This window comes from Sparus aurata, chromosome 5, assembly GCF_900880675.1.
Source record: "Sparus aurata chromosome 5, fSpaAur1.1, whole genome shotgun sequence".
Lineage (NCBI taxonomy): Eukaryota > Metazoa > Chordata > Actinopteri > Spariformes > Sparidae > Sparus > Sparus aurata.
Genome location: NC_044191.1, coordinates 16,258,618 through 16,282,285, shown reverse-complemented (window position 1 = coordinate 16,282,285; position 23,668 = coordinate 16,258,618). Strand labels below are relative to the sequence as shown.

Genomic DNA, 23,668 nt, shown 5'->3' with positions numbered 1-23,668 from the left:
TTACAAAAAGCAAAAAATGTATATCAATGGTAGATTTCAGACCCTAAAAGAAAAACTAATTCCAATTATGGATAACTACAAATGTTATAATAATGATGTTACTGGCCTATGATTTGCTGAATGCGAAGTCCTAGCTTGCGCACTGTCCAAACAAAGCTTTCTTTTCTGATATTGCACACAAGATGATCGTGTCAAATGCCTAAATAATAAGTGCGGTCCTCATGTATCATTGCTCTACCTAAAGCAGACGATAACCACAGTGACATCCATCAGAATGCTACTAAAACTACACACACGTTGATCACACCGCTCACCGCCGGTTTGTTTGCACAAAGCATGTATCTATTAATAACGAGGGGGAAAATTGCAAAATTGCAATCCATCTCCCCGACCTGCTTCCTTTGATAGACATTGACGGATAGACTGCAGCCTCAGCTCTGCCTAAAAGGAAGAAAAACCCTGCGTCTCGTTTCCTCTGCATCCTTTGTTGTCAGACTGTAGCTGCTTTGTTCTCAAACAGCTCTTTAACGATGGCTCTCCAGGTAATGAATTGTACGACAAGTGGGCTGCTAATACAGCCCCGGCCCCTTATGAGAAATTAATGCGTTGCCTTGCGAGGTGAGGAGAGCAGCTTTGAGCTGATGTGTGATGATGACATTAAATCCTCCTGTCAAAGCGGCGTTGGGCCGCGTGAGCTGGGTTATCTGAGCAACCTTTTGTCACGCTGATAAAAAATACATGATCATAGGAGATTGTCTGATAGTTGAACAGGAATAGAACAGGATAGACTGTCTGCTGAATTCATTGTTATCATTATGGGCAAAACTGTCACTATTCTGAGCTTTATACAATGGCCATCAAGAGAATACTGCTATTTAAAGCATTTTTTTTTTAAACTTTTAGAGCTCAGTCTTGACAGCTTTCTCTGATTTAAAACGTAGTCAGTTACATATAGTACAGCGCTTGAACCCGTAGGCTTCAGTCTCAAGATGGTTTAGCCTCTTGAGCAACAGCCAATGTTTCAGGATTCCAGTATAGCCAATTGGTATCTGGATATCTGGATATCCAGGCCAAATGTCTAGCCAGTAATTGTTTGCAGTCGCATTAGCAACTTGAGACACAAGAGTGGAGTTGGAGTCTATGGTTAATCTACACTCTCTTCCAAAATTGCTTTTAAGCCAATCTGTTTACCTCCATGCAACCAAAGCCCGCTAAAACGCGATAGGTCATTACTGCTCGGACTACAAACGGTGACCAGAACACTTCAAATACCAAAGTCTTTTCAATTATTTATGTACAGATTCTGGATTAGCTTGCAGATGTGTGTTTATAGAGATTACATGTTGAATCTGCCACCTGATTAAGTCTGCAGGTTAAAGTATACTGCAGGGCATGGAGGTAACTAATCTCGAAAAGAACAATAACTTGAAAATCTGCACGTTTCCCAACAGCTTCTCCAAGGAGGCTGAATTGTCCCAATTAGTTGAAAAAGAAAAAAAAAGACCCAATTCAACTACACATTTGTTCAGTGCAGCACAACATAATGTTTGTAAGACTCCTGGACTAGAACATTGTAATGGAGGTGTTTGTTTGAGTGGGTGTTTTCTGGATCTTCGGCCTCTTAAATGAATTTTTGGTGATTTTTCCTGGACTTTAAAACCTTCCTCCTTTCTGTCGCCCGTTTTTATTCAGTGCCTGACACATGAACACCTTCTGTCACGGAAGGTGTCATTCATTAGCAGTTATGGGGCTAATGTGCTAGCCATCTGCTAACCTCCCACCCCCGGAGCCAATAATTTGATTATTCATATGGAGCGCTGAGCTGGCTGCAGTCGGGCCGGGTGCTGCCGGCTGTGAACAGATGTTGAAACGTGAACTAGCAGCCCTCGGCCTTGAACTCCACGCTGATTCAAGCAGCGGTGTGTCGTCCTGTGCCATTCAGACACGCGGTGATCTCCACCGACAGGCTTTACCAAGCAGCAGCAAGTCACCGGCTCCACTCGGGCCTGATGAGATCTGGAAATAAGAGGCAGCAGGAGCTCAGGAGGAGGATACAGTTCAATCACTAGACACACAAGCAGGCAGGCGTGCAGGCAGGCTGGCTGGCAGCAGTGTTTCTAACAGGCTGGCAGATGTGCAAGTGCATCAATTTGTGTGCCTCTTCACCGTGACGTGTTAGCCATGTCCTTAACTTCACCCACACTGTCTTTGCATCTAGAGCGCAATTTGACCTCAACTCTGTGACTAATGTTCATGTTTGTGCTGTGTAGAATAAGATGGGAAGATGGATGGAAGGTAGCATTAGAAAATATTCCCATGTTTACAAATGAAGAAGAAGAACATCTTTACTTGATATCACATATCATGTAACAGAGAACCTTATACTATGCATTTAACCCAGCCTGGAGGAGCAGTGGGCAGCGAATGCATCTGGGACCAACTCCACATCTCAGCCAGTGCCTTGGTCAAGGGCACTGACTGGATTAAACTAATGTATATGTTTTTTTATCGTGGGGGGGAGGCACCTGGACCCAGAGGAAACCTATAGCGCAGGCCCTCCCCCAGCTGGATTTGAATGAAGGACGGTCATGCTGTGAGGCAACATTACTAACCACTGCGCTGCTGATCTTTCACATCAGTGGACACCACAGATGGCGGCAGCGAGTCGTGTTGCAAACGCTACCAAAATCAAAGGACGGTCACAAATATTAGCTTACATACAGGATGTGAAAATGTGCCTTTTCAGAGAATGACGATATGTGCAATTGTACTGCCAAAATCTAAAGCTGACAACACTTTTTCTGACAAAAGAGTACATCTGTACCTTTAATGACTAATAGATCCCTTCACAGCAGACATTTTGAAAGCAGGAAAAGCAAACTTGCATCTTCATATTGCATTTATTGTCCAAACAACTGTTAAAAAAACCCAAAGACTCTTTATGTATTATCATTAATGTTGTTTAAGAAGCTGGAACCAGCAAGTGTTTGACATTTTTGGTTGAAAAAGTAAACAAACAAAAAGTCAGTTATTAATATAGTCGGTGATTTATTTATTTTCAGTCGAATATTCCACTCATTGATGTCGCTTGACGTTATTGACTTAAACTGCAAGTAAGAAACTGGTAATTGAGATAACTATAATATTACATGCACACATGCATAAGGCTACATTGTGTCTCAGAGCACAGGGAAATATGGGCACTCGAGGATAAATTTTAGTATTGTGTGCACTACACCGACAGAACCAGCTTAGTGGATCACATGCAGCTGAAATCAAACGAACACCAGTGACAAGTAGTAGTAGCCTAATTACGTTTTTTTGTCTGTGAAATATTGGTCAGGAAGAGAGCTGGGGACGGGGGGGACAAGAAAAAAAAACATTGAGTAAGACCCCAGACGGTCGCAAATGGTGTTTGAATATTAATAAACAAACACCAAATTCCATACAGGCCGTAACGAAGCATGAAAGGAATGATTAGTTAAAGTGGGAAATTGCTTGGTCATAGTGTAAGTGTAGAGCAACTGTATTTTTCTCCAGTGTGTGTTAAAGCAGCACTTCATATCATAAGCTCATTATATCTGAGCCATAAAGTGATTATGGGCTCCAGTAAGGCATTGTTCTGCTGTTGACAGGATTAAAGATGACTTTAGAGGGAGAGAGAGTGAGCGTCGCCGCTCTCGGCTCGAGTGTTTGCTTGCTTTGTGTAAGCCAGCGGTGAAAGGGGCTGCGCGCTTGACTGTTTGCCAGCTGCGCCGCACCCTCCCTCCATTCTTTTACACATCCATCTCCTGACACTTTGTCTATCTGTCTAGATATCTGTCTGCTCTGTTCCTGTTTGAAGTGTCCTTTTTTCAGAGACTTGTCATCACCTGGTGTACGAATGAGTCAAGGATTTTAACAGATCTTGAGACAGTCAAAACAATTAATCGACCTTGTCAATCTGGCACTGAGTAGTGTGTGTGTGTGTCTATTGACTCGATCAAATTTGTCTTTTTTTTTTTTTTTTTTAAATGGGTACATTTCCTGGGCTGTGTGCAACAGGTTATATGTCATCCTCTAACACCGCCTTGGTGAATTCACATCCTTTTGATTCCGTTGTTATTGACTTTAAATCACTTTTAATAACTTGTGCACTGTTTTATTTGAACTGCTCCACTGAACATCTGGATGTATCCGTCCACTGGAATCTTCCTTTACACGCATACTTTATCATTTTTGGTGTCCAGATTTTTAATGAGCTTTCTTCTCCACCCTTGCAGAAGAAGACCGGAGTTGTGAAGGTACAGGAGAAGAAGGAGCGGTGGAAGGAGAAAAAGGTGGCGAAGCGGCAGAAGAAGGACGACGAGGAGGTGGAGGAGGAAGAGGAGAATGTCCAGCCAGTGGTGGATGCCCTGGAGAACGGCTTCCTCCATCACGCCCAGCGGGAGCAGGAGAGGATGAACGAGAGGCTGCTGAAGAAGACCTACTCCAAGAAGAACAAAATGGTCAGTGTATCTGCTTCTGTAGTGAAAGAGATGTCCGCTATGGCTTCTGATGCCATGAATGACAGAGGAGCCAATCAGCTGCTTAGGTGGCATATGGTTCCACTTTTTGTTGTGTTTGGTCTCAAAGTAAGAAGCAGTCTGTTCTCCAAATATGTATCTATTCATTCAGTACTTTAAATCGGCGGAAGGTGAGCAGTGTGGACAGGGCCTCACACCTGCTGTATGTCTGATGTTGCTTATTCTCGTGTCAGCAGGGACTTTGTACCAAAGTGCTGAGGTTATCATTTCAGTCCTCTCTATCAGTGCACCATCGAATCACATCTCATTTTTCAGCGCCGGATAAATTCTGTTTTTTTCCTCAAACGCTTGCTTCTTTTGTGAGCAGTGTTCTGCTGGGTTGTGAGGAGCCTGAGCCCAGTTAGTGCTGTCTGTCTCCTACTCATTTAGAAGGTGTGTAATTATGTTTACATTCAGGTGATTTTCATCCTTGTAACTGTCAGGTCATTGTCTCAAAGGACTGTGGGTTTGTTCAGAATCTTCATCTGTTTGAGGTTTTGTCAATAGGGCCTTTTTTAATCCATAGAGACGTCTATCATGTTGTGGGTTTTGCTGACTTTGGCACAAGCTTATTTTCTCTCGCTGCTGTCTAAAGTTTGATGGTTTTATCTCACTGTGTTTGGGTTGGTGCCAATAGTTGTGGCACTTATCTAAAGCATGTTGACTTCTGTGCCAGTAGTGATGATAATGTCCGCATGGGAATTGTATTTCCTCTACAGCACTTTCACAGTTCTAGCTGGATGTGTTAGTGCAAGACTACAGCACAGGTTTCTCTTAACATCCCTTATTTAGACATTAGTCATAGGGGATCGTAAAAATCTGTGTTTCCTTATGTGTTTTCTTGAAAAATGATACATTGAGTAACACCAAGTAAGTTATGATTAAATATAGTATGATACAGAAATGACTGTATCTCAGAAACAACTCCAATGCCATACAAAGGGGATAAACATTCATTTACACTCCCTCTTGTTTCTCAGAAATGCATTTACCCTAGTTTCAGTTGTCAGACTCTCGAACCCATTTAGCCCAACGTGCTCCTCCTTTTCATGCCTCCAGCGATAGCCATGGCCAGAGGCGCAATGTTTTCGAGTTGTCCATCTGTCGTACTCTTGTGAACGCAATATCTCCAAACTGCCTCGAGGAAATTTCTTCAGATTTGGCGTGTCCACGTGGACTGAAGGATAAAGTGATTAGAATTTGGTAGTCAAATGTCAAAGGTCAAAGGTCAAGGTCACCGTAACCTCACAAATCACATTTATTTTCATACCAATTGATTACCCCTCAATTAATCTGAGGAAAATGACATTTTTACTCACACAAATGTCTAAAATGATGATAAAATGATGAATGTCTCTGTGACATGATGTTCTGCAATGCCGTGGCTCATACAACTGCAATCTGATAATTCTATTTTTTCTCCATCCTGTATGTGTTTACAATATCTATCCATTGTTTCATGATGGGAAGCTCTTCATAAAACTAACATCTTGTAATTGTTTTCTTAGTTGTTACCTTGAGGATTTGGGTTAATATTCATTTTTGATAGCAACTTCCTTAGCTACGTTTCCTAAGTAGAGAGAGAGAGAGTCGTGAACTAAGTGTTGAATCCTGTGAGCCAGTGTAAATCTGATATATAGCATGTCAAATGAATGTTTTTTTCTGATTTAAAGGAAAATCAACTCATGAGGCCTGATGAATATGTGAAACATAAAGATTAGATGTCTTGACACTTTCCATGGCCAAGATTGTTTCCACCTTTAACAAAACAAAAACTCAAGTTATCCTGTAATCACCTTTTGGCTCTGGGTGGATGTCTGTCCTTGTCTATTTGCAAATGATTTTGCTTGTTTGATTTTATTTTTAAGGAAGAGCGATTTTGAATGAAATTCAGCTAAATTTGTAGAACAACTTTATTCACTTCAGTACAACAGAAAAGCTAGCACGCAGGTGAGGACAGATAACAGTAGTTTGGGTCAGATTGTCTGATACAGACTGTACTGTAGGTGCACCATGGGAGATTTGTACTTGTTTGTTTTGAGATTGTAGTGTTCTGTGAAATTCACTTGCTGGAAACAAAAGAGGGAATCAGACAAGTTAAGACAGTATCATGGGGAAAGAATTCCACAGAAACAGCTTTTTGAAGGGCCACACATCATACACATAAGCCACAAAGAGCCCTGGGCCTCCCAAACGTGTGTGTCTCATAAACAAAGTGTGTGTGTTGCCTTCAGGTGGGTTTACCCTGCCGCCCTGTTCTTGTTTTCCTTCATGACTACAGAAGTGGCTCTCTTGTTTGTTTATGCAGATAAAGGACTGCCAATATCCCCGGCTTCAAGCACACTGCTGAGCCCACAGACTCTGAGTCTGTCCCAGGGAGATAGCCCATCATGTGTTAACAGTTTGTTTAAATGGGCGGATGTTTTTATGCTCCTGTCCGAGGCCAAGATCCACCATAGTGCTGTTGAGGATAAGAGGGGAAATGTAGTCAGGAAGCCAAACTAAATAATGAGGCTATGTAGCCTGGAGGCCTCCTCCACAGACAAAAATATCTCTCTTAGATAAGATTTCCTGAGGAAGTTAACATGGCTGAAAATGAGTTTGGCTGTGATATTTAGTTTGCTAAGAGACGGTTAGAAATTATGTATTTAGCTGATGCTGTTATCCAGAGTGTAAGTGCAGCAGGCTGCAATTACTGAACCCGATCTACATTCCAGTCCAGATCATAACTCAACAAGCTGCTGTGATCACGTGGAAACTGAAGCTGACTTCCGTGTTTTACAGTAGCTTCATCTGAAGATTTACAACTCGTGCTCCAGAACAGATTAAGATTATGAAAGGAGCTCAAAACACCACAGGAGAACTGGAGCTGAAACATTTCTTTATGCCCCTACCCATCAGCATTGAGATGATCTATTTGGTCTCTAGAACATATAGTATGGAAGTAAAGATTAGTATTTGTATTGTATTGTATTGTATTTTTAGTTTAAAGCACCTGATCCTGACGTAATTTGAAATAATGCTTTGGAGGAACATCAACTAATGCACCAACCTCTGTAATGTAGTGTGTTTTACTGTCATCAGTCAAATCTGAGTATATTTTGAGAAATACAGAATGTATAGTTTATTTTGTCCGTTTACTTTTCTAAAGTGCACCCTCACCCCAGAAATGACTGTCGCATGGTCTTTATCAGCACGGCCTTATGTGTCAGTGAGCCATTGTAATGAATGTGTGTTTAGCACCTTGCAGCAGCTCAGAGGAAGAATTTATCCATGGCTCACTGGACTGGTTAAGGCACATTGACCTCACGTAGTTTCCAAAGTCCTCTAAAAACCACCCCAGTCCTGTGATCCATAGATAACTGGAGAGACGTCTCCCTGATCTCTAAAGTACCGCTGGTTAACATCGCCCTGGTGGTTTCTCCGTTGCTCTTGCTTAACTTCTAAACTCTCCAATCTTAACTTCTAAACTCTCCAATCAGTTGCTCTCCAATCAGTTGCTTACGTCAATCTTTTTGTCTGGCTGAAGCAATGTTTGACTGTCTAAAAAACAAGCGGCTGAGGCATCTTTTGACCTGCCCTGGTGTTAAGTTCCCTGGAAGCTGAGAATCAAAGGCTGCCTTTTCCCAGCCACATTATTACTGTTTTGAGAGCTAACAATTATGTTGTATTCACATGCTGTGGGAAACACCTGTTTCCTGTCATAATCACAGTGCAGATGAGACTGCTGACATGATCATGTTGCACAACTAATTAATTATAGATAATACTGTGAAATATGAAACAGTTGATCTGCACCTTTAGACAAACCTGGACCTCCTCTGCTGTAGTAAGAAGTGCGGTTGGTGTTTGAGCTGGCCTGTTTATTGAGATCACACCTGTCCACTCCCACTACTTTTGATCCTGCTTCCATAAGTCATTTCCAGAGTTATCCAAATCAAACTGGTTTATTTTATTTTAAGAGTGGCTTTTATCTCTTTTATTTCATATGAGCTTTTTTTTTTGGTGCCAAAAAGGGAAGTGGTGCATGTGTTGCAGGAAGATTGTCTATTTTTCAGTTTATCCCTACAAATATAGGCACATTTCTTGTGGTTAATGCGTTATGTAATAGATTCACTGTTTGTGAGTGCAGTTTCTGGGTCTCTTTTGGTGTTTTTATGAGTCTGGGTTGCACCATACATCCTGCAGCTATCGGGCAATTGTTACCCTATCTCCCGGTGCAGTTTACAGTGATCACAGGAGCAGTAAAAGTTTGACTTCAAAGCTTCCTTTTATTGTGGCGACTCTGGAGTGACTCTGTTAGAGCAAAAGAGATAGCAATAGATAGTTATCTATTCTTACTTTATCCTCAACCCCTGTGATGTTTTCATGCGCTTAAAGCCTCTGTTAGATGGGAACCCGTGCATATAAAACACACCCGCTACCAGATGGATGGGTCTTCGATGAGGAGCCTTTTGTGGATTCTATCTGCCACAGAAAACGTCCTTGGCAACGGCGCCTGCGGATTCTATCACAGTCATGCGGTTGTTTAGTATTCACAGTTGTCTTTGTTGGCATCTAAACGTAACAATACCACGTTCACATTTGCTCTTACATACATCCATGAGGACAAACTGTGGATCCTTTCATCCAACACACAGTAAGCAGATGGATGTGCACACATGAATAAAGACTTCTGCAGTAACTGTGGGAAAAGGGCAGCGCAGAGCAGCCATCTGGCCTTTAAGGCAGATGTTTACACGTTATGTCAGATCCTATTGATAGAACGCACTGATCGGCATGTTTACTTTTAGCATGCTCCCTCCACAACAGTCAGCTCAAGTACACTCAGAGCATTTCCTACTTTGTCATTCAGGCTACCCTCCAAGTGTCCAGCTTAGTTTTCCCTATCCAAATTTCTTTCTATTCCACCGTCTCTCCTGTCTGGGCAGGCTTCCCCAGTGCATGTCACACACTGTGATCCATAGGTGAGGTGATGTGTCGGGCTCCTCAAGGCACCCCGGGGTACCAGAAGCCCGCCGGAGGACAGGTACTGCAGTGTCAGAGCAGAGTTTGTCGCAGGGTAGCAGCACTTGATCCAATTAGAGGACTCAACGGGACCTCAGGAATGGTCGAGCATGGTGTGTGTGCACAGCATGGTGTAAGAACTGTTTTCTTGTTCTACGATCAGTCACACTTTTGTTTTCCTATCGGTCACACTTTCAGCCGTCAGCATTCACACATTGTTATTGGGAGCTGTTTTTGAAGGCCGGTACTTACACTGTCTAAACTGGGGCCAACAGTTTGTGCCAGTTATTTGCATGTGCCAAAAATGAAACAAAGTTTCACTTGATTTTTTTGTTTTTGGCATGGTGGATCCAGAAACCTACCACTTAAAATTCATAGTTGCGAAATTCTTTTAAATGTGTTTGTCCCCCCCTTAAAGGACCAGTCATTATCGGTTCATCACACAGCCAAAGTCACCGAAAGAGAGCTCCTTTAATCAGTCAGATTCAGAACCAACACATACTGACAGGGAAAACCATTGTCAAAAGAAGAAAACTAGACGCAGGAAGCTAAGCAGTGTAGTGCTGTAGACAGGATCAACGACAAAATGTGTTTTAGCCACCTCAGAAAAAGGACCACCGACTATATTCACCAAATATTTAGATATTTAGTTTTAATTTTCCTTGCTGTTAGAAAGCCCTGTCTGACAGAGAACTGAAGCCCCTACATCGCTTTCCCCGAAGCCACCAGACTACATTGACAAAAACACTGATGTTACTCCTCAGAACACAGCAGGAGTTGGTCTACTGCTGCCTCAATCTGTTAGTATGTTTGCGTTATTATGTGACTTCAGGGAATCCAAACTAACTCTTTAAGACAACCCTCCAACTAACCATCAGAGAGAGCAATATAAGTTGGCAAGGGCTGCCTGTACCTCATGCAACCCCACTTTAAAATAAGCCCAAACTATCCCTTCAAGGCTAATATCCATAACCCAAAACAGCAATCCGACCTGTGTTGTTGTTTTTATCGGTCACTCCCTGCTGTAAGATACCCAGTGAGCACCAACGAGGCTGTGACCTTCAATATGCTTCAAATGGGCATCATGAATAACACATAATGCTGACTCGCTCGAGCAACACACTGATAGCTACATACACATCACATCACCATCCCTGTCCATTAGTGCATTGCTTTACCGTGTGCTGCACACACACCCTACTAACAATGTCATATAGGAAAAAACATCTCTGGACACTCTACTCTATTATTCCAACCCCCCCACCCTCTCAGGCAAACCCCTCACTATCAGACCAGTGCCGCGGTCGTGATGCCAGCCATCCTGCATCGCCTTGTCGTACTGTAGCTGATTCAGGATTACCTCCCCTTCTTCATATCTAGGTGTGTTTATAAGCAGTAAGCCAGGTGGAGACAGATCAGATTAGCCAGGGCATTAGCAGTGCACTGGACCATAGTTCAGAGGCAGCCTAAGAGCTGCGATAGACGCAAGCGCACCACTGCCCATCGGCAGTGGGGCAGCAGTAACGGGCGGGTGATCGGGATGGCTGATAACGGTGGACTGGGTGTTATCTGGGGAGCAGCGACCCTGAGCGGTAGCAGCTCGGCTCAGGAGACGCCCGGCAGACATTATCTGTCCTGGCTAACGCTGCCTCCAGCCCATTTAAACTGGAGATCAAGGTGAACCCTCTCCACGATTGCAAATTAGTAACATTTACGTATTTTGCGAGAAAAATTTCTTGTTGCAGTCAATGCAGGATTTACCTGGATATATTCAAACAACTTAACAGTATCACCACATTGAATTTGTGTATTTATCTAAATACACAAATTCTAACTGCAGTTGAACTCCCCATAACCGACCACTTCCTCCTCTCATTTAATGTAAAACTCTCTCTCTCCACTACCAAGCTCCCCCGTCTCATTTCTTTTCGCAATATTAAGGATGTTAACTTAGATTCCCTCTCCTCCAGCATTGACTCCCTCATGGCCACTCAGAACTCACTCACCCTCGAACAGCTGGTTTCACACTACAAGACTGGACTCCAACAGATACTCAACTCCCTTGCTCCGCTAAAAACCAGATCTGTCTCCTTCTCCCTTTCCGCTCCCTGGTTTACCCCCGAACTTCGACTTATGAAAGCTAAAGGGCGACAACTTGAGCGGCTATACAGGAAAACTGGACTTCATATTCACAAAGACATTTACAAAAATCATATGTTACATTACAAGAACTGCATTACCCAAACCAAATCCAATTATTACACTGCTATAATCTGTTCCAACAAAGGTAACACTAAATCACTATTCTCACTGCACAAGAATATCACCCAAGCCCCAGAATCTCTACCATCTCACCTCTGTTCAACTGCTTTCTGTAACTCCATCATGTCATTCCTCAGTCAAAAAATCCAGATGATCCACCAACATCTCAGCTCACAAACCACCCTCAATGTCATATCCGAACTTCCTCCTCCTACCCACTTTTTCTCCTGCTTCCAGCTCCCCACCTCCGCAGAAATTTCAGATCTTATCCGCAAGTCCAAGCCATCCACCTGTCAGCTAGACCCTCTCCCCACGGTTCTGGTCAAAGCCTGCCTCCCTTCCCTGGTCCCTCTCATCTCTGCCATTATCCACTCCTCTCTCTCCACTGGAACTGTTCCTACACCATTCAAGACTGCCGCAATTACCCCAATTTTGAAAAAACCCGGTGCAGATCCCACAAACTTCAATAACCTACGTCCAATCTCTAATCTCCCCTTCATTTCCAAGATTCTTGAAAAAACAGTAGCAACTCAACTCCATTCTCATTTATTCAACAACAACCTGTACGAACAGTTCCAGTCTGGTTTCCGCCCTCTCCATAGCACAGAAACTGCACTCTTAAAAATAACCAACGACCTCCTCATGGCAGCTGATACTGGTTTACTCTCCATTCTCATCCTCCTCGATCTCAGTGCAGCCTTCGACACCATCTGTCACACCACCCTCCTCAAGAGACTGTCCTCCCTCGGTATCACTCATACTCCTCTAAACTGGTTCAAATCATATCTCTCCTGCCGTACTCAGTTCATCCAGCTCAAAACCTTCACATCCCAACCTTCCCCTGTCACCTCTGGTGTGCCTCAGGGCTCTGTCCTGGGGCCCCTCCTCTTTATCATTTATCTCCTTCCCCTTGGCAATATCTTCCGCAAACATAACATCACTTTTCACTGTTACGCAGATGACACCCAGCTCTACCTCGCCAGCAAACCCACTTCCAACCTCCCTCCCTCCTCCCTTACCGACTGCTTAACTGAAATAAAATCCTGGTTCACTTCAAATCTACTAAAACTCAACTCTGACAAAACTGAGATTCTTCTCATTGGCACACAGTCAACACTTTCCAAAACCGACAGTTTCCCCCTCATCATTGATAACTGCTCTGTTTCCCCCTCCCCACAGGTTAAGAGTCTGGGTGTCATCCTCGACAGTACACTCTCCTTCCAGTCTCACATCAATCACATCACCCGGTCTGCTTACTTCCACCTACGCAACATCAACCGCCTCCGCCCCTCCCTTACTCCCCATACCACTGCTATCCTCGTCCATAGTCTCATCACTTCCCGTCTGGATTACTGCAACTCCCTCCTCTCCGGTCTCACCCACAAATCCCTGCACAAACTTCAACTGGTCCAGAATTCAGCTGCCCGTGTCATCACCAGAACCCCCTCCATCCACCACATCACTCCCGTCCTACAGCAGCTCCACTGGCTCCCGGTCAAGTCCCGCATTGACTTCAAAATCCTTCTGCTAACATTCAAGGCTATTCACAATCTTGCCCCCCCATATCTTTCCAATCTCCTCCATATCGCCCCTCCCTCTCGCACCCTCCGTTCATCCTCCTCCATTCTGCTGACTGTCCCCCCTGCCCGTCTCACCACCATGGGGAGCAGAGCTTTCAGCCGCTCTGCTCCCCGGCTCTGGAACTCTCTGCCACCCGAAATAAGGAACATCACTACACTATCTGATTTCAAGTCCAAACTCAAAACACACCTGTTTAAGATCGCCTTTCTTAGTTAAATGAATTTTCTGTCCATTTTTACTGTTTTCTTCTCTTGTGTACTTTGTGGCTTAAATTGTCTTTGTTTACTGTAAGGTGTCCTTGAGTGACAGAAAGGCGCCTATGAAATAAAATGTATTATTATTATTATTATTATTTAGGCAACATATTATGTTTTTTTTTTTGCCTCCATCTGATAAAGAATGGTTTATTCCACCTTTTCTCCCGAGGGCCTACACCTTTAGCTCGCTTGACGATTATCCTGCGCACAATGTTGTGGTTGATGGAGGCACTGAAACACTATCTACTGTTGCACTTATAATGAGATCAGCCCTAAAAATGTGAAAACCTTGATGTAATTATAGGGTTGGAAAGCTTGTAAGTGGTAACCTGATAGAAGAGGCCTTTACTCCCGTTACTCAGGTTAACACTGCAATTTAACAAAGAGCATTATTAGATGAGTGGATAATGAGGTGTGCTGCGGAGGTGTCTGCAGGCGCATCACATGCGTGTGCTGAGCGAAAAAAAGACAGAGATGAGTGGAGGAGCGTGACTCGTAATAGACCCTGACAGATCAATTAGTTAGCTGCTTGTAACTCGAACATGTACGCATGATCACACGACGGGGGAATCGTGCTCACCACATCAAAGACAAAGTTAGCAGGTAAACACCCACGTGCCTGCACGGGAGAGATAAATGACAATATGAAAAGTCTCACACAGACACACACTATGATAAACTGAACGCTGACATCAGAAATTCCCTGGAGATATTAGTTGTCGTGCCTACTAGTTCCAGCTGTTGGATAGAATATGATCACTGAGGTTTTTTTGGGGTTTTTTTTTGGAATATGGGCTTTCTAGTATTGTGTTATTAAGCACCATGAAACCCACAGTAAAGCTAAGTGTAGTGCATTAGCTTTGACTACAGCTAGTGCAGGTGTTCATTTCAGTATTATGTTCTATTTATTTATTTTTTTAGATTTAACTATCTGTACTGTACTAAACTTTTCCAATTTTGGGAAAGGTCATAGATTATGCAGCGTTTTACCCCCAGCATGTCCATTAAACCACTTGAAAGGTAAAAAAAAAAAAAAAAACATGATCCTGTCTTCTCCCTATCCAAGTGGGTTTTGTGTTTAAATCTAACCAAGCCATAAGCGCAGCGTTGTGACGAGAGAGAAACTCACAAGTTTAACATTTGTGTTCTGCTGAAACATACCAACTCTGGCGATTGGGTCGTCAGTACAGAACTGTTTCATCTTAGGCTAAAGGTGGTGACTCAGAATGACTTTGTGTTGACTTGCAGTGACCCTTCCCTCAAAGGAAGACAAGTGGATCCAAGCCATGCCAGCAAAAACATCTCGACAGCATAATAGAGCCCCTGCTTTTCTCTGCTTTTTCTCTACGCACTAATTCAGGTTGGTCCTCTTCTCCTCGCCACATTCTGTTTCTAATGTGGTTTTACCAAACCAGCATGAATCATGACCAAAATTAAAGGCCACTTTTGTATATAAAAGACAAGTAAAACTGCAAATTAGGAATGTCTGAAATGAGTCACTTATGGCTTCATTAACTTCAATTGCTGACCCAGAACATCTGATTCTCTAGTCTACAGCACTGCGTATACCATAGTAGCATGAAAACGGGATAAATAAGAGAGTCTTATTTTCCCAGTAGAGAACAGTAAAGCCAGTTAATTGGAGCAGAGATCAGACGGGGAATGTTCAGTGTAGATGTAATGTGTCTCTATTATAAATGTTGCAGTAATAACACAGCTCTATTTATTTTTGGCTCACACAGGGCTCTTTTTTTCTTTTTTTTCTACATGAAATTCATTGTGAAACCACATGCTCAAGTTGTTGAGCAACAGCAGTTTTTGTAATCTAGTTGTTGGAGGATTCTCAATGAATGGAATTAAAAACAGACTAAAATCCAAGCGAAGTAAACTTCCCCCATAGAAAGTAATAAGTGAAGAAACAGAAAATGGAGCTCTGCAAATAAAATGCTGTGGGTAAAAAACTGTCACATATCTGATTTTTTTCAGATATCAAGGTCAGTGGACTTTTGTTCGCATTTCCCAGAGATAATTTTCCTGCATGAATAAGTGTCTGGGAGTGCGTACCTTTCCCTGTGTATGTTTGTAAGTTTCCTAAATGCCATCTATTTTTGCTCGGCAGACGGGCTGACCACAGTGAATTTAGTGTGAGGAGCCAAACTTGTTCCCATGGGTTTGCACTGAGACCGCTGGTGTTGACTTTGCCAGGCATGCCAGGGGAAGGCTGGGAAAGGATGAGGGAACAGTCCCACTGGTGTTGAAGTGGAGGTGGGGGGGAAGTAGAAGGATTTTGTGTCCACTGCTCCAATCCCAGGAGACGGTGTAGAGTTGAACTGGGTCCCAGTCTGCACTGGACGCAGATGGTGGGATTTGGAAAGTCGGTAAACTCAGAGACGGCACATATTCCAGTTCAATGATCGACTATCTTCAATACTAAACAATGTTATAGCAGACTTTCCTTATATTGTGTGGTCCTACTAACAATAATTCAATAGGAACACCAGTAAAATATAAATAAAATAGACCTCTCAGGATTTCTCCTCAACATCTGTCACCTCTCCACACCCAACGGCTACAGCCGCAGACCCACAGCACCTCAGACAGTAGAGAGAGACGGAAATAGAACGGGAAATAAAGGGAAGAGAATGACAAAGAACGGCCGAACCCAGACAACCCCAGTGCCCGCTGTGCTTAGCCAGGTGAATATTGCATGGGACAGTGCACAGTGATTAATGTCAGGCCATGTAAGGTGCTTGGCCGGGTTGCTGTACTGCAGATCTATACAGACACACACACACACACACACATCCCATCACTTTTAACAAGCCATAGTCATTGAGATACAGCAGGGCTCCTTCAGAGCAACCACTCTGGGGACAATTAGGTCTGGGAACATTAAATTAGCAGGGATCTAAAGTCATGCTCTGTCGGAGCTGGGGCTATTGCATGCTGGGATTGGACTAGGTAACAGAGGCAAGGAGAAAAACGCCTCTCGGACATACTGTGTGGTATCTGATGTTGCCATGCGAGGTAAGAGCGTTATTCGAGAGCAATTTTTAATTTTGTAGTAACAGTGGTGTGCAGAGGTTTTTTTTTCAGTGCAGTCATTAGGTTTTGGACTCAGGAGGCAACTGTTAGCCATAATAAATTTGTCAGGACATTATTTCTCTGTGCCTGGTTGCTGGCTAGTTGTGATGACTTTCTTTCCTTTTTTTATGTAATATATTAAAGTGGGACCTCCCAGGCTACATCATGTTCCGCTTCTGCATCTACGGGAGAATCTGTAGCTATAGCAACAGATGTATTGCCCCTGGTAGATGTTTAACTAGAGCAGACAGCAGGGAGAGACACTTTATTACACCTCCTGGTTTATGATTTACAGCATCATCGAGGTTTATATTACAGTAATGTTTAGGGAGCAGTTCAGAAATGTGTGTGCAAGGAAATCTCTCGCGCGCGAGGAGTCATATTCCTCCTGTAGCAGCCTTCTGTCATGAGCAGTAAGTCATGTGAAGTCAGCTTTATTGTGAAGCACTTTTATCAAACAGGCCTATCACAGAGGTCTTAAACAGGTGTAAACAAGGAAGGAGATCACAGAGGGTTAAAAAGCTGAACTGTGTGTGTGTGTGTGTGTGTGTGTGTGTGTGTGTGTGTGTGTGTGTTTGTGAGTGACTTTGTGGAAGTGCAAATGTGCACTCAGTACACCTGCATCAACAAGAAAGTCCTTTCCGATTCCTCGTCCTACTTGAGGTGTCAGAGGAAGCACACTGTCGCCTTGAATCAGGCAACCTTTGAAAGACACTGAACACCACAGCTCCGGGAAACAGAGAACAAAGTGTATGAAACGAGGTTACTCAGCCCAGATTCTCAGACTGTGCTGCCTTTCATGTCACTTCAGACCCATGTGAAGAAGAAGTCAGCTGATTTTGGCCTTTTAGTGAATAAATAAAAGAGATTTCAGATTATAAGTGTTATAATTATGATACGGTGAGGGTTTCTACCTGATAAAAACAGCTGATGTGTCTCATGTTGCATCTTAAGGTCAGAGTTTTGTTTGTTGTTTGTACTCCTTGAGTAATGTGACATGAGAAGCTGACATCATTTTTCCTGCGTTTATTTTCCGATAAACCTTCTGTAGGTGTCGTGTTTCCTCGTCTGTCACTCTGATGTTGTTTAGTACTTCCTGTGTGCCGGAGACAATCTCGCCTGGGAACACCAAAGGGGCAGCAGGTGTCTGCAAATGTGAAAGCTTCCATGCGGTGCGTTGAATCACCGTTGCAGTGGGACATTCACTAAAATGCAAACGCATCAGAAACAATCTGTCAGACTATTCTATTCAAGCATTGAATAGGCATCCTGAGTCACAGATTTCGCCAGTGTGAGTTAAATGTCTTAAGACTGTCTCTGCTGTTTCACTGATTATCACAAATTTCAAGGAAGATAACAATCTGAGAACACACTGAATTCTTGTACCTATTTGGCTTACACTGAATATCAGAGAAATATTATAGCCTGTATACAAAATAATGGTATCACCCTTCAAAATCACATATGAGTTCAACCCCGGAAGCACGACTGTAACTCAGCACTGTCAGGGGTCAGGTTTCCTGTGTCCGGAGGGCCGACAGCCGCTTGGAGCGCGGTGCCGTGTTACATGGGAGGCTTTAAGGACGAAGGGATCTGGTGTTTGTTAGGTAGAATGGAAGGTGGGTGGCAGTCCCTGAGCCTTTACTAGACAGAGAAGCCTCCTGTAGTCGTGAGAGCTCTTTTGTTTGCAGGCCTGTGTGTTTTGACAGGCCTGAGAGAGGCTAAGACAATAGAGAGGCCAGCCTGTATCGTGATGTGTTCCTGCAGCGGGCTGCCGCTACGCTACGCTCGTATTGTTCTCCACCGTCATTTACAAATGCCTCATTCTCCTCTTGTCACAATTCTATCAATTTGTTTTAGTTAATTAGTGCTTTAATTAGCACCTATTTAATTAGATTTCATTTAATTGTTGCCTGGCTTGAAGTGTGGTGTATCTCATCTACATGCCTCTGTAGTATTTGTGTGTGCTCTTAAGTGGGGTTTGTGTGTGCAAGCACACGGTATATATACAGTATGTAGTTGTGTTGTGTTTTTAATCAAGCTTGTTTGTGCATGGATTATTGTGTGTGTGTGTGTGTGTGTGAGTGTGTGATTGTGTGTGTCTCTGCATGTGTCTGTGTGTGTGTGTGTTTATGTGTAAGAGTGCAGCCCTGCATGTCTGTGATGAAGTGTTGCCTACTTGGCAGCATCTGTACGTTTAAGTATCCAAGTGTCATCTTTACCACTTTAACCCGTTTGGGTCACTACATTAATGGGGTCCTCCGAGTCCCCTGCCCCTGTTTTCATAGCCCCGTGCCTGGAGGGGGGTGGGGGATGGGGGGGTTGGCGACTACCAAAGCTGGACATTAACTCAGACGGATTAAATGGGATTAGTGGTGTCACTGAGACCGATGTGATTTTTTGCAGCCACAGCTTCCCCCTTCTTTCTTGCGGTGTTCACTTTTACCATGATGCAACACTGACCCCTGCTGCATTACAGAGGCACTGCATCCACACACATTGGATGTGGTAGATGACGCTGCGTTAACCCTTTTTCGATTGCATCGCATCGTCCATTGGGGGTCACTGTTCCCATTTGAAAAAGATGCCGGGAGCCCTCTCCTCTCCTCTTCTGCCATTTTGACTGCCTAATGTAAAGCGTGTCTGGGTTTGCAATATTCAGCCCAGGCGGTGGATCTTTTGCAGGTTCCATCAACATGTTTCCTGCAGCGTCTTGTAATGGATGCTTAATGTGGCTTCAAAATATTGCCATGAAAACAACGTCGTTGGAGATAATGAAATGCCGCCGGAACGCCGAGACGCATGTGTGGGTTGTATATGCCAGGGCCGTCGCTCATATTAGCTCATTAAAACAGCAAGGCGCACCGCTACACAAGGTCAAATGTATCCATATCAGTCAGAAATCTCCTGGCATCGAGCACGTCCCATGATTAGCATATCATGTAGGGAGAGTCTCTTTAACAGGTTGTGTGCCTAAAATGTTCAGACTCAGATTGAGGCTCCGTGCATTTTAATGGGTTGTGATTTAGGGGATATTGTTCAGACTTATATGCCTCGGAGCAGGCAGCATGTGTTTGGTTTCTTTTTTCCTCTTTTAAAGGCCATTCACACAGTAGCAATTGAACCAAGGGCTATAATTGTGTTTTCATGTACTATAGATCATGTCATTAGGCCCCTGGGTCTGCAGGCAGTTATATGATGACAGCTGACAAGGGGGTGCGGCTCCTTTGAGGAGGAAAAGGAGGGGGGGAGCTACTTGCACAAAAGCCACAATTACTTCCTGGACAGTCCCCAGAGCTCAGTGGTTGGAGTGTGTATGTAAAATGATGTGGGAGAGGACATTTGCAAAACAAAGAGAGGGGAGGTGGAGGAGGGTGGGGATAAGAATGATTGCTTTTGCACAATAGAGCATGTACACCCTGAGGCAGGGGGGGGTTGAAGTGGCAGATTGGGGGGTTGACACGCCCCCTAGCAGTCCCTGAGGAGCTGGATCCAGAAGGGGGTACAGTTCTCCTGGTCGACCCTTTGGAGAGAACAGGGTCAGGGTTCGTCCCGAGGCCCTGAGGGGAGGAGATGGTCCAAGGGGGAGGAACTCTCAGCGCATATGGGTGTGAAGCGCTCAGTATGTTCAGTCTGAAGTCACAGGTTCACTTAGTAGACGGGCACAGTTATTAATCTAGCATTTTATCTGCTTGATATCAGGCTCAGAAATTAGTGCGCCTAAGCTATTCAGATATGGTTATCTTAAGTAATATCTCTAGTAATACCTTTCATTATTATTTTGTGTGTAGTAGCAGGTGTCACATCTCAAAGGCCAGATTATTCATTTTGAAATGAAACTTTTGTCTGTCAGACCACCTTTGAGAACCAAATGACTCAGAGTTAGACACGAAGAATCTTTCAAAGGTACTTTTTTGACTCACACATATTAGATAGTGCACGGTGGGAAACATCAGAGAGTAATTGGAAGGCGTGACTCGTGATTGAAGTCAAAGGCCAGACCAGAGCTGTGACACCGAGCTGCAGACATAACAACATCACCAATTAGCAGTGCGTCGTTGCAATACTGATTGGATAATATCTGAGCAGTGCAGCGAGCCGTGAGCACGTTCTGCAGGGTCACAAGGCTGAATTAGCCTGGTCGCTCTCAGTTTAATTAATGAGCTGGTAATGGTAGTATAATTGCTCTTCAAAGCGAGTCCCCTCTGACACTGATGTAGAGCAGCACGGTACACACCAATCACGCTTTGGATGCCCTGGTCGGCCACCGCAAGCCTTCGCCAGTATCCCTCAAACTGCCAACCCCTGACCTCCGACACTGCCGCAGACACAGAGGGATACACACGACTCGCACTGGAGCGCATGAAATATTCAGCAGCAATTTCCCCCCACGATTGAAATAATACCTTGAAATGTTAATGCGCTCCAACTGCTTGTTTTAAGTGGAAGGCATCCCAAGGTGTCTGTGTTTTGACTGCACCGATACAGGGGGCTCCGTACTTAAACTGCTGTCGGCGTGAAAGTAATACGCTACACTGGAGAATTACCACAGTAAGCGCGTGGGTCAAGAGGAGCATTCTATTCTTAGTGCCAGTCTCCAGTCGCCCCCCCCCCCCCCCCCACGCGCACACACACACACACACACACACACACACACACACACACACACACACACACACACACACACACACACACGCTCACACACACACCCCCAAAACGTGTAGACACACATACATGAACATCGTCGTATGACGTGATTCACACACGTAGACCTGCATTCTTTCACAAATAAAGTTCCACACATATAGATATGGATGCACACAGAGAGAAAAAGTATATGTGTCACACACATAACATCGTACAGACAGATGTCACCTCTGACATTGATTTTCATTAGATTCACAATGGCTGACATGTTGACAGTTTCACCAGCATCCTTGCTTCTAAATGTGTCTATTATTGGAGGATTACACAAGCCCAGGGTTTATACAGTGACAGGCCATGATCTGATATCCACTGCCATTAGCCTGGCCTCACCCACTAGGTGCCTCTTCAACCTTATCCTGCCAGAGGCGCTGCGATGTTATCAGGTCCGGTGATGCCTCCTCCTCCACCTGATACACCCCGTGGATTAGTAAGGGACTTGCCGCCGGCAGTTCTGTGGCGAGGAAGCAATGTGGTGTGTCTGCAGGAAATGACATTGCTCAGTGAAAATATTAATGCTGCGAGCTGAAAAAGTTCAGGTATGAGGTTTGTGTATCAGGCAAATCAAGATTGTTTTTTTTTTTGTTTTTGTCAGCCAGAAGCACACACACAGACACACGGACACACACTGTTCAGATTTTCTTTCCGCTCACAGTCGGATTCAGTGAGCCTTGCAGAGGAACACACACTTGGCTGCACAGTTTCTCCATGTGCCTGTGCCCTTCAGACCTGACAGCAAGGCATTAAATATTAGTGGCGTTTTACGGCGGGTTTGTAACATGGTTATTCCAGTCAGTGGGCTTGCCTTCCCAGTGTCTGTGCCCACCGCGGGGCTTTGGTTTGACAGCGCTGGGGCAAAAAGCTATCTTGAGGGAGACCGACCTGCCTGCGAGCTCCGAGCAGTGAATAAACGCACTCTCGCACACACAATGTGGAAATGTGAGCATGAGTGGGCACATAAAATTCCATACATTGACATACTGCAGAAATGCGCCTGTATACAGACATACAGATGGCGCGTCAGACATGAACATGCAGCCACTCAATATGCTAACCCATACATGCCAAACATGCAGAAGCACATGCCATGTATGTACCACACAGGGGGTGAATAACTAGAATATCTCGACAGTCTAATGCAACAGCTGTGCAATGAATACTGTATTTTAGTTAGTTCAGCTTGGGTCATTATGTAATTAACGATGAATTGATAAGGTGATCAAAAGAAAATGAATTGCCAACCCTTTGGATATGGAGTACTATCTATTGATGTTTCGAGTTTCGGGTAAAGGAGTTTTCAAGCAAAAATGTCAGACCTTTGCTGTTCCCAGCCTCTTAATATAAGGATGTTGTGCTTTCATCATTTATGACAGTGTGTAAAGAGTCTTAAGGCTTTGGACTGGTGGTTACACAAATCAACAGGGAAAATGATGATGAAAAAATGTTATAGACTAGATCAGTAAATTGTAAAAAAAAATTATAATAATTTTAATTATCAGCAGATTAATTGATTATGAAAATAATCATTAGTTGCAGTCCTAGTCCAACCTTTACATAGTCAGTCTAGGCAGAAATAAAAAACTATGAATATTGTGTCAAATTGGAGATGATTTGTAATATCATGTAAATTAATTCCCTAGAGAAACATACTCATAGACTTAACTGAATATTTCCATTGTTAAACTCATTATATTTGATCATTTTCTATTGAGTTCCTGTTTATCTGCAGCCTTTACATCTCATTTAAAGGGATAGACATGACTACATTAATCAGTCCTGCACTAGTTGCATTTTTTATAGTTCAGTCTTTCCGTGGTCATTCGATTAGCAGCCTGGAGATGAGGGAAGAGTCCAGGCCTGGCCAGGTCCTTGCATGCTTGTCCAAAGGGCTTTGAGAGCCAAGTGCTGCCACCTTTTGTCTATATCTTGAGTATTTCAATTAACACCAAAACAGAGCACGACAAGGCACTGTGGGCAGGGCCAGCTGGGATATTAGTTAGCTATTCAGCGAGGATCGCTTGCATGTCTTGCCACATGACAACCTCACTGACACGTCTGGCCTTTGGGTGGCGCAGAGGGGTTTGTCGCAGCAAATGACAGTGACCTCCCCAGTGCCCCGCTCCCCCGCCACCTCCTAGTGGAATTGATTAGGCATAATTGGAGGGAGTCAGAAGCTGAGGCAAGTGCCGCTAAATAAATTTGGGTAGTGTTAATTGCAGATTCCAGTGT

At 43.9% G+C, this 23,668-nt stretch overlaps 1 protein-coding gene across 13 annotated transcripts in view; it reads left to right on the top strand.

Annotated features, from left to right (window-relative positions):
• The window catches only part of fbrsl1 (fibrosin-like 1), a 290,251-nt gene that overhangs the window by 81,878 nt on the left and 184,705 nt on the right, over nucleotides 1-23,668 (top strand). For all 13 annotated transcript variants that reach the window (XM_030416274.1, XM_030416278.1, XM_030416270.1 and 10 more), the window contains exon 3: nucleotides 4,263-4,487. In XM_030416274.1, the coding sequence (XP_030272134.1) occupies nucleotides 4,263-4,487 (225 nt within the window). The remainder of the gene's footprint in view (nucleotides 1-4,262; nucleotides 4,488-23,668) is intronic.